The 12,338-nt window shown below is 42.3% G+C and overlaps 1 protein-coding gene across 5 annotated transcripts in view; it reads right to left on the reverse strand.

Annotated features, from left to right (window-relative positions):
- cpeb3 (cytoplasmic polyadenylation element binding protein 3) overlaps window positions 1-12,280 on the reverse strand; it is a 42,371-nt gene extending 30,091 nt beyond the window's left edge. For 2 of the 5 annotated variants that reach the window (XM_036546267.1, XM_036546266.1), the window contains exons 1-3: window positions 12,162-12,280; window positions 8,548-9,413; window positions 1,555-1,639 (exon numbers count right to left, since the gene is read on the reverse strand). In XM_036546267.1, coding sequence (XP_036402160.1) covers window positions 1,555-1,639; window positions 8,548-9,413; window positions 12,162-12,201 — 991 coding nt within the window. In that variant the 5' untranslated portion in view covers window positions 12,202-12,280. Of the gene's footprint in view, window positions 1-1,554; window positions 1,640-8,547; window positions 9,414-9,658; window positions 10,059-11,480; window positions 11,612-12,161 lie in introns of those variants that run through there. The other 3 variants (XM_036546268.1, XM_036546269.1, XM_036546270.1) reach the window with 3 other exon arrangements.
- Between the last annotated feature and the right edge of the window lie 58 nt (window positions 12,281-12,338).

Below are 12,338 nucleotides of genomic sequence, written 5' to 3' on the forward strand. Positions count from 1 at the left end.
AGGAAAATATTCCAGAGATTTTGTTTTCGCGAGATCCCGCCCTCTCTGCCTGACAGCAGGCCTCACCCAGACACCCTTTCCGAGAAAACAATCAGCCTGCTCTCAGACGCTGGCTTAGGGCAGGCACTGCATAGGTATACTAATTAAAGGCTGTATTTCAGAGAGTCGTGCCACACAGATTCTGTACATATGCACTGATCTAAATATCATCTAACTGGCTTATCCCACTCACTGAACCCTCAGGCCTGAATTTTCACAGAGTTGTGGGTAGTGCACCGTTTTAAAATATTATACACATTCAATAATCTAAAAATCTGTAATCACTATAAAGCTATTCAGATGATGTACACATCAGTGAATCAACATTAAGCCTGCTCAAAAGTGACGCCAGTGAGCATGTTGTCGATGTTGCACAGAACAACATGCTCCAGTCAGTGTTCCTATTTAGGCTTACGGAGAGGAAACAAAACAACATTAAATATCAGAAAAAGGCACAGAGAGACAGACAGACAGACAGAGAGAGCAAGTATCCCAGATAAATGCCGGCAATGTCATCTAAAACAATATGGAACATTAAAAATTTTCCAATAAAAATTACAGACAGCCCCTGCACTCTACCTGGCTTTCCAAGGTTGATTATTGCTTTGTACTAATTTGACAAAGGAAGACAAACCAAAGTAAAACCTTAAATGCTAGTATGAAATGATTTCTCTGCATTTGTTTCCCTATGTGGAAAGGAGCAGAGCTTCAATGCTCTGCTCACCTGCACCACTGTGTTAGATTTGTTCAGTTCAGACTTATTTTATCCTCTGCTACAGAAAAGCTCCATCCTGAAGCCCTCGAGAACTGCGGCGGTAACTGCATTTTACAAGTCCTCCACCTCCAGTTTTAACACCACTGATTGGACGACAATTTAAGCAGCGACGTCAGATGTTCTCTCCTTCACCATCAGAACAATATGTCGCCCCTCCCTCCCTCTCTGGAACAGATCCACAGTCAGTTACTAAGTCGACAGGAACACTGACCGCACAGAACTTCACCACAGTGGGACCACGCCGGAGGTCTAGATAAAGCCCAGTGATTTTCACACCATGCTCTGCTTCACAGGTAAGTCAGCTGACCGATCACCCCAAGGGTAAGCGTACACACACACACACACACACAGTCACACGCACACAGTCACATACACAGGCACAACACACAAACAAATATGCATACACAGACAGATATAAGAAGTTTGTCAAAACATTCAGTGGTTGAGAACTTAAAAAAAAAAAAAAAATTCAAACTTAGCACTGAAGCACCTCTATATTTCAGCAAAAATGAACAAAATTGTTCATATATAGTATAAATAAACAATTTTGTTCATTTTTGCTGAAATATAGAGGTGCTTCAGTGCTAAGTTTTAATTTTTTTTTTTTTATTAAATTTTTGAAGATGGCCACAAAAACCATAAGCATGCATTTACAGTATGAATATTCCTAAAATGCAAAATATTTACTTCACAAATGATCAGCCATAGCCACTGGTGGCCCACCAGCTGGTGCTGTTTACCTTTGTCGTGGTCAGTCCTTATCATATCCATTAAGGAATTCTCCAAAGAGTGCAAGCTAAATGCATCAAATGGCCGATTCCGGTCCTGCAAGAGAAAAGGGTCAGAGGTAAGAGTCCATCAGGCTTCACAGACAGGCATAACAAAAACACTCATGAACACTCACGCAACCAAAACAGGTTGCGCATGTGCATGTGTGTGCGTGTGTGTGCATGCGCATAGATGAGCGTCATCATGTGACCAGCGTTGGGTGGTAAGTCATAATGTAACCAGCAGGTGAGTGCAGAGCAGGTTTCTGAACATCTGATACGAAATGCTAGAGGGGACCCCTCTCTTGCTAAGGTCATTAGAGAGCAACCATGACACTCAAGCAGTCAAAATAAGTGAAAACAGACAGCCCCTGTGCCCTTTACCAGAAGAATTACCTGCACCAGACACACGTCTTTGCCACCCGTACCTGATAGCTATACCTAGGATTCAGGAGAAGGGGACCCAACTCTCCATTGTGAATATGGACAAATAATGTTCAGCCACAGAACTCCTGTAGTCAGTAGCTCTGAAAACTCCAATCTATCATATATTTGGACTACACCTGATACTGCTGTTCAAATCCAGCCCTAACGTGTCCAAACTAATCAAATAAATCACATGAGTGAAGCCAGTTCGCTGGTGCAACGCTGGCCGCTTCAGTCATGAAAGCGGGTGCTGTCCCAGAAATAACGCCTACACCCCTCCCCCCCATCGCCCCGTGTTAATCTTCTGAAGGGGAACACTTCCATGTCAACAGGCCCAGATGTGCTACACCAGACCCGCTAGAGTCAGTTTCTTTCAGACCGGGCCTCTCTGGCAGCCCGTGTCCGGTGAAACACGCAGAGGCCCCTGCCGAGCAGCACGGCATTGTGGGAAGAGCGTGCCTGCGGTCGATCGCGAGAGCGCGGAGTTGGCAGCGCCGTCCAGGACCCGCCATCGGGGGGCACATTGTTTGCACACCAGCACTATTGTAATGCTTTTGGCTGAGCATTCAAAAGCGTTATTCCCTCCACGGGCCCAGCGCTGCCACTCAGATAAAAATCTGCCCACTTTGTACAAACGCTGAACATTTAAAACGCTGAGCTCTGGGTTTGGCCGATTCGGGCCTGTGCTCACCTCCTCACACTGGCACCGTGCTGAGCGCTGGATGGGACGCTTCCCAGAACGACCAAAGGCCCAGAGGAGAGACAGCTTTTAGAGTACAAACATGTATGCATATACATACTCACATGGTGCCGACCATCATCACCCCAGTTAAATTTGAAGCACATTGATTTGAGATTCATTAACAGGCTTATTTTTAATAACTCCACACAAAGTGTTTTCCAAAGAATACTTAAAAAATCAAAACTATTCATATACCTAAGTATCAAACAATTTAACATTAAATATGGAGGCCACTGTCTGCATGTGATGTATGTTTGTATGTATATGATCCTGTCTAAGATTACGAGGTTTGACAAGAATGAGATTATGAGGTTTGACAATGAACTAGTGTTGGTGAGGAATCCTTCCACCACAGCTGAAGTACAGAAGACACTACTTTATTACTTTATTTGTAATAAAGCCCATAAAATTACAACTCCAACCTGATAAAAACGAATCCATAATACAAATATTACGACGCAGGATATTTAAAACAGACTCCACTTAAAAGAAGTGAACTTTTACTTTTACTTTTAGAATAGCCTCCATTACAGATGACCATACATCTGTTCTGCAGAAAAAGCTAATCGTTTACAGGTTACGAAGCAGGCTTTTTTTGTTCCTTTCTTAAACAAAGCGCCTGGACTTTCAATGGAAGCCAGTAGAGCTGCCAATCATAAACTTTTCTACAGTAAATGTGTTTGAGTGCTGCGAAGATGGGAAAAATATTTTGTCAATTAAATCATCAAACCGCAGGAACAGAATTTAGCGCACTTCCGATAATTTCTCTAGGGTTTATGATTTTCCTATTATTAACCGTTTTTCCAGCATGTTTCTAATTTAATGGGAAAATATTACATGGCCAAACAAAAAAATTGGCCAACTGTATTTCCCCCAACTAGTGATCACAAGCTTCAAAGCTTAATGCAAATCATGAAAGCTGTCAATAATTCCACAGTGCCACAGCCTAATAGTGATGAATGAAGATGTTGACTATAATTCCAAGGGGAAAACAAGACACAGAAGGTCATTTGCAATTGCCGCTCCCATTCTAAGCAGGTCTTGCAGTCCCAATTTGAAGGCTAAAACCCCCTAATCGTAATCTATTCACTCTAAAAGTAATCTTTGGGAAGAGGCCAGACCTCTCAAAGACCACGTATTTTCTGTGACAAAAACAAAATGTGCAAGTGTTTGCATATGGGAGTGGCCACAAATCAGTAGCTGGGAGCCATCTTAACTGATAATTTACATAATTATATTTACATGACAAAGCTTAATTTGATGGGCACGACTTGCCCGTCCACAGCTGAAATGCTAACTCGGATGTGAGGGCGAGATAACAAGCGAAGAACACTTGCTTGTTATCACAACTATAAAACCAAGGGGCCTTTCACAGGGAGCACCTGACTGCTGCATCTTGGATTAGAAACGGTTCACACGTGTAGGAGTGCCAAAACTGGAGTTCCAAACATTCCGTCCCTTTGGCTGGTACAGAGAAACAGCCTGTCATGTGTGCATGTCTGAACAATAACACAAAATCCTCAACTGTGTTTAAATCAGCTAGTATAGTATAGATAGTATGGAGAATACACTGCTATAAATAAAAGGTTGGTTTGAGGGGAAACATGAACACTGCAATTAACTGAATAGGCTGTTATACAAAAAAACCAGGCCATCGATCAACAAGCGGCAAAATCGTTCTGCGAGAGCTGTAACCACGATATGGCATCTCCATTTCTCTCGCCTTCCCTTCGTTTCACCTCAGTAAGCAGATCAAGCCTTGTGCAGCTCCATGCGGCCCGTTTGACCTTGTGTCTCCAAGATGACTGCCTCTTACAGAGAGAGAGAGAGAGAGAGAGAGAGAGAGAGAGAGAGAGAGAGAGAGAGAGAGAGAGAGAGAGAGAGAGAGAGAGAGAGAGAGAAGCTCTCATCTCTACAATATACAATGTCAACCAGTCTGAAATTTCACCATCCACAGCCACCAACTGGGGTCAAACACACGCTGATGGGCTGTTTGGTTCAACAAGGCTAACCTTTCCTGTGAAATCCCATTATGTCATCATAAATGAATGGTTCTAGCATTGATTTGTGGAAAGAATCCCCAATTTCGGAGAGCATTTTTCCACTGTGGAAAATGTAAGCCTCCTGATACTTTTGATGGAAGACCCTGCCTGGAAAATGAGAAGCTGACAGAATACAACATTCCAGATAATTCTGTCTGTGTGTGTTTACTGTGTGCGTGTGTGTGTGTGTGCACGCGCACTGGCACATGTCTGCATGCCAAGCTTTAGTAAAAATCATTTCTAAATTGTTTCCTGAATAAAGCCTGCATCATAGAGGAATGTATTCAAGTATTCAAGATACTATGACAACATAACTCCCTATGCCAAACCCTCAGCACTTTCTGCACATATTGAACTGAAACAGGTGCCATTGCGGTCCAGCAGTAGGTGTATGGTGTAATCATTCAGACAGTATAAATTAGGCAACAATATCCCTACCACTGGATAACTTGGGTCTTTGATGCCCTTTAATTTGAGAACTGAAAGTCTGGCCCATGGCAATGGCAGGCCTTTTCAGAGAACAGCAACTTAATTAACTTTGGAGCAAACTCTGATTAATTGCTCTTCTCATGTGTGAAATTTCCTATTATATTAATTTGCTTGTTTGAGTCCAATAAAATGTTTGGGAATGCAAATCCTTTTTTATTTGTTAAAGAGTTTGTTTGAGGACAAAAAAAAACTTGAATTAAAGAATTCTTATGACATACTGACTAATTACTATGTGTAAGACTGAGAACACACACATTTAAAATTGTACTTCATTTAAGACATCAGTTTTAATGTCTCAGACTGAGACAAACAAAGGACTAAGTGAGCATTCCTAGATAAGACCTGCTATTTTTTCCCCTTTTGAAACTAATATCTGCATATGATGAAAATGTTCTGGACTGACATTCTATTTGATAAAAGCCATTGTGTGACATTCATAAAATGTCCTGAGCTTTTTGCTGAAAGTTAGCTAAAAGGCTTATCCAAACAACGGCTAGCATAGCATGTGATATGTCATTCCCCTTAGCACTTTATGACCGCATTTCAAATCACATCCTGGGACAGCAAAGTAGTCTGCTGCTGCTTACGAGTGTGTTAAATAAAGGCCTTATTTAACAAACTGCGTGAGAAGACCTTGGGTAAATGTCGAACACTGCCTGCAACATCATGGCACAGTCGACTCAGTACCAGACAAAAGCACTTTATCATTACTAAAATTGGACTGAGATGTGCTTGACTGAGCTGCGCCCTTTCAGAGGCAAGGTGTCATTGTCAGGCTCTCATGTCTTGCAGAAGCCTGGTGTGGTAATGAGCACACGCAGCAGAGGTGGGGCAGAATGAGATATTTTAAACTCAGCTTTTTTTTTCCCATGATGATCCGCAGTGACAAAGACGATGCTTAATTTGGCCGGTACGGTGCTTAAGATGAGCTACTGGCCTCCGTATATGAATTATTACTGGCAGCCAGTACACAGGCGTGAGGACTGTGCTTTTTCGCCGTGACCCGTTTCAATGTTTTGTAACTGCAGCCTGTTTTCTGTATTACTGCTACACTCTCATTTAACTCGGACAGTGTGTTGATTGAGCAAAGCTAGGGAGTCTCGATTTTCACTTGAGCAATTCTGTAGACCCGAGATCAATCAGGCTCCTCCCATTTACACAAGTCATGGCAACACCCAATTTGTCCAGGTGGAGGAATGAATACCTGATGTTTGGGTAACGTGGGAGGTGGAGGGGGATGATCTTGGGATTTGTCGGCCTAAGCCTTTATTAAAATATTTAAACCAGCTATTTTCATTATTTTAATCTGCAATGAGGTGGCATCCATCTTATTATATGTCTTGGGTGAGAGAAAGGGAGAGGCAGAGAGGAAAGATATACTCAGAATCCACCGTGTAACAGGTGCATAGTGTTCTGCGTTTCTGTCGGGAAAAAAAGGGAATTTGGGGGTCATTAGACTGGGATTACCAATGCATTAACCCCTGCTAGAATAGACTAAATGGCAGTCTCTTATCTTAGAAAATGCAATCCCTGCTATGATGCGGTGAATGTGTTTCTCCCATTTCTCTCTGCAAAAGAATACTGAGATAATACTCATGTATGTCATAAGGCTAAATGAGTAGAATGCTAAGGACACTCGACATAGCTTTTAAAGCATACAGTCGTCATTGTATTAGTTAACTCCAAGCTAGAAACAATATCACAGCACATTTAAACAAAGATACAATCAAAGTTCTGTTCAGTGCAATTTGGTACAGAAACGATTTTAATAAAGGTTACTTCCTTAAATTCACATAACACAGTACTCGACTTCACCAGGAACTGCAACGTGACTCTTCACATCCACATAGGGTAGTCAAGTGGATGACTTGAAGTATAGCTACAAATTATTATTGAAATCAAAGGCTGTGGTTGGATAATTTAACAGACGTAAGTAGACGACGGCAGCGTGACTGTATTCAAAAGAACCGAGTCAATTTTGAGACCAAAGTGCGATGAAACTGACATATTCAGAGTTTCAGTACTCATTCAGCTAACTTTCGTGTCATGACAGTCGGCAACACGCCAAAGTCCTGGAACCTTCAAGAGTGGAGCAGTGGTCCCGTCCCCTCGCGCGGCGACAGCCAATCACATACAAGCAGCGTGCCCTTTAAACACCCCAGTGTGAGCTGGCAAAATAATGGGCCGGAAAGTTAACCCTTTCGCGTCATGCGGCATATGCAACTTACAAAATCAACCTCAGAATACTTCCATTTTATGACAAAAGGTATAACGCCACATTTACAAGGCCACTTGAAATCAATAACAACGTACTGTATGCAACTGAATGTAAAGATTAAAATGATCTCATTAAATATTCACATTTAGCTCCCTACATATGGTTATCAGTAATGACCATTCCAAATGTCTTATTTTCAACGTCGTATAACCTAGTAATAGGCTAGTTTACTTCATAATCCCAAGTAAATGGAAAATAATTTGATGTCCGTGTTAAACTGGCTGGACCTATAAATGTGAGCATAATGTGCATTCATCTAATTCCACCTGCCCAGATGAACAACTATAATTGCTAACAGTATTTCACATTGTGCTCAAAAGAACAAACTGATGACACTTCTACAATATCAACCTATGCAGTAACTCGAAGACTCCATTGAAATATGGCTCTGAAGGTCACGTCCTACACTACTGAAATTCGGCACTATCAATGAAGACGGATATAAGATTAATAAAACTCAAAGTGCTTCTTCCCCTATATTAATGTAAATTAAAATAAATGTAATACATCGTTGTTCCGACAAAGCTCGAAAAACCCATCTAAAGAGAGATACGCATGAAAACAAGGCGAGGTGGGCAGATCATTTACTCTGCCGAAGGTTTAGGAAACATTATTGCGAATACGAGCAAAAACAAATTAAAATCAATGTACAGTAATACGATCATAGGACTGGACATGATTACCCTCGACTGTCACAGCTATTAGCGTATAAGGTATATATTGCCTATTTATACGCAAGCAAGCTCGTCAAACAGATAGCTGGCCGGCTAGCTAGCTAGGTAGCTATATTTGCAACATCATTGTCGGAAAACATAACGTTTGAGCTTTACTGCAGCTATACGTGGCCAAAGTATTTATCATCCACATAGTATAATAAACATGTACACTCATTACAGATCATGAATTATCACGGCACCTATTGCTGTGGTGGGGTGAATCGCATACTAAGTGCATAAGGTCAGGATGAAACCCGCACATTTCAAGGTTACCTGAAAAGGCAGCATATTGTTGCTGTTGTCCGTTCTAAAGGCGTTGTCCTCCATCCAGGATTTTTGGGTGAGGGGACCAGCTCGGGGGAATTTCGGAGGGGCGATGACGTTGCTGGAATAGGGCTTTTTCATCGGAGAGATGGGGTTGAGAGGCGATGGCACCCCGACACCGACCCCCACTCCAACCCCGACGCCCACAGCTCTCCGCGGGTCCCTGCCTGCCTGGAGCCCGCTCCAGGGATTGGAGGCTGTGCTCCAAGCGGCGTTGTGGTGATTGTTCCAAGCGGACGAGGCGGCAGAGGACGAAGAAGCCTTGCTGTTCATGACGGTCTGGTGGCTGTACGCGTTTCTCTGAGGGAAAGGGGCTTGGTTGGGACTAACAGGCGACCTCCTTTGCTGCGGCGGCGGCTGCTGCTGGGCTTGCTGCTGTTGGTGCTGAGACTGTGCCAAGCCGATTTGGGGAGAAAAATTTCCGCCGAACACCGGGTTTACGTGGTGGGGGAAATTCTGAAAAAGCATAGTCCCATTAACCGAAGGTATCCCTTGAAAAAAACTATCGTCCACGGTGTTCGTGGTCCCGGTAGACCAAGTGCTCCCGAAGGAAGGGGACAAGGACGTGCCGCCGGGCTCCTGCGGCTGATGAAAACTCAAACCCGGGAGGATCGGTGACTCCATCGGGACCTTCTCTTTGCTGTTCTGCGCCGGGGCTGCTTGACTGATCACGCTCGTCGGGTTTTCCTCCGATGCTGGGGTTTCCGATGAAGGGGTCGGGGTGGAAGGGGGATCTACGTTCGTTGGATCTTGCTGTTGTGGAGGCTGGGCTTTGCTTTTGTCCATCAGTAAGTCATCCTGCATGGTTTGCTCAGCTGCAACGGGGAAAAACAGAGACGAGTTATTATTGAGGATATCATAAACCACACTCGCCGGGCTGTTATGGTATTTGGCCAAACAGAACGCTGGGAGGGGGTGGTTATTATTGCTACCGCTAGTGTCGCTTGGGCTAGCCGATTGCAGGGTGAATCCGTAATCACCCATTTAGCAGAAATTCTACGACTGCCGGTATGATCACATTAACCGTATTTCCATTAAAGAAAATGTTCAACGGCTTCACCCTTTCAAGCGCCTCCGTTCCCCTCTGATACAAACTGGTGATATGCTTGGAGGACAGATATTCACCAATAATCGCCACGTCTCTTTTTCCTTTTTCACCGGAACTCCAGACTGCAATGTGAAACTGATTCTTGTTCCTGTTTTTTCTTGGACCACCCCTAAATTAATTTGCATACGTCAATAAATACAGCTGCGTCCTTCAGCAAGGTTAGAGAGACACGCCATCCTCTATTCTCAGTGAAGTTAAAGGGACAGGTTAGAAGAATTTCCGTAATACAGCTATGCACATACAGAGCCAATTTTTCATCCGCATCCACGTAGGCTACTTACATACGCTATATTCTCAATTTGCCCAACATGTCAAAACTCCCACATTCATTGATTACAAATGGCTTTACAATTAGGTTGGAGGCTAATGAGAAAATAACATTCTGGTGTTAATTGGGGCAATAATTACTCATTGGTAAACAAACAAGAAGAACTGCATTCATTTAAACTAGGTGACATGCTTGGACGGAATGGAACACGATCAGGAATTTGAGTGATTGCCTACGTCATTTCAAACCCGCCCTAAAAGTTGACTAACTTTTCAAAATGTATCGATTTTTGCCTCAAATAATATTAAATTTTGCAGTATTTGCACTGACTGAGCTGCGCATAAAGCCACACGTATTCCGTAACTCCGACTGTCTGCTTTGTTGTTCATCGCCTACTGGTTTTTCCACTTTGTTTAACATAGCCTACATACGGACCTCCGAAGGCCGTGCACGAAGGATATATTTAATACGTGGGTTACACCAAGGGCTTACAACAAGGAGACCTCCTTGCTTGTACAAAGTAAAACATTTCTGTGACACTGAATAAACCATTCATTGATTTTTGAGTTCGTTACGTCATACTTTCCACCTGTAGTCAAACCCTGTTCATCCAACATACATGTTACATTTGAGTATTCTTTTCATACTTTGCCGACATGGGTATTCATCACACATTCCAGCCAGGATGCAATTTCTTGTTGCTGTGGTTTCAATATGACCCCCATACTCACGTGAAACATACTAGCACAATTAATCTATGCATGTGCTGCATTATAATGGAAAATGTATAAAAGTCTATTTGATTTTGATAGTCTTTAAGCCTGGAATCTCTAGTTAACGCAGCACTAGATGTGGGTCGATATTCTCTGTAGAAGGCAAATTGCAGGGTTTAAAATGAGACCTCGTGTGTGCCACTGCAGCAAATGGTTAACCGAACGCTTAGTAATGCCGGGCACCTTACCATCTGTGGTCATTTACACGTAACCAATGAGGTTTTAAACGCATTACTAAATTAATGACAAAATATCGAAACAATTCATCGTAAACTACGTCGAAGTTACTGCGACCGTAGACGAAGCAAACCGTGTAACCCAAATCGTACATCTACGAATCTGTTAAAACACATCTCAGATGATCGAAATGTTTGCTATATTTTTAGAGAGACCGTTAACAATGTAAAACATTGCAAAGCATTCTGTCCACCCCACAGTTAATCCTTGTTTTCCGTCGTTGCCTAAGAGAGTCCGATTCAAGGTCATCAAAGTAATCAATACAGGGGGCAGTTTACCGACCTACACGCAACAAATACATACTATGATCAAAATACAGAGTTATAAACTGTTCCGTGTTCGTATAATACAATACGATTATAAGCAAAACGCACACAGATAAAGAAATATTTTCGTATTGACTTCTTATCCAGTACTGTATGGTTTTCCAAATTACGCACACGTTATTCACATGCACAGCGTGTTTCTTCGCCGTTTTACATTAAATAGGATTTACCTTTCTCGTTCACCTTTTGGGATTCTGTAAATAAGGCTATTTCTGTTTGCCTCGGCTGGGTACGGATATGACAAATGAGCTACCTCTTTGCTGAGGTAGAGTCAGCAGTTGCTTTAACAGCTGATTGACTGCGGCGCATGGATGATGAAGAAGAGGCTTCAGGGAATTGTAGTTTTTTTAGTAACATTTAAAGCAACATTGATGCAGTTCCCAGTATGCTGTGGTAAGTTTGGATAACAATAAAGTTTATTCTAAACACTGTTTTTCATTGTGTGTTGTATTTCTTATAAGACGATGATGGCAAAGTGACATTACTCACATGTTGTTGTGCGTCTATAGATGACATTCGAAATGACAGATTCATACATGTATAAATCGTAGTTGACACAGTATTTTGTACATGAAATAGAGGTAACGTACGTAAAGATCATCGATGGAACGTTTATAGTAAAAATATCTTTGAGTAAAACATTCGTCAATAAAAAATATGCTTCCAGACATAACACAGCCACTTTGCTGTTACGATTTACCGGCTGCTAATCTACATGATACTGTTGTGACAACAGATTCGACGCTAATGACGGAAAATAGGCCTCTATTTAATGATAGAATTAATTTAAACTAGCCACGAAGCACCTTTGGTTACGATTGCGGATATTGAAATAATCAGAAATAACCTACCACAATACGAGGTATTCTGAAGCCATATATGTATCTTCATGTTGCTCGTCTTCCAAAGTAAGCTTTAGTGCCTTACAGTTAGGACCGTCTGCCCGAGTTAGGGCATTAATTTGATATTTTTGGGCGACATAGAGGAAAAAAACGCAAAGTCGAACTACATATCCCAAGCTGCTAGTC

This window comes from Megalops cyprinoides, chromosome 15, assembly GCF_013368585.1.
Source record: "Megalops cyprinoides isolate fMegCyp1 chromosome 15, fMegCyp1.pri, whole genome shotgun sequence".
In the NCBI taxonomy this organism is placed as follows: Eukaryota; Metazoa; Chordata; class Actinopteri; order Elopiformes; family Megalopidae; genus Megalops; species Megalops cyprinoides.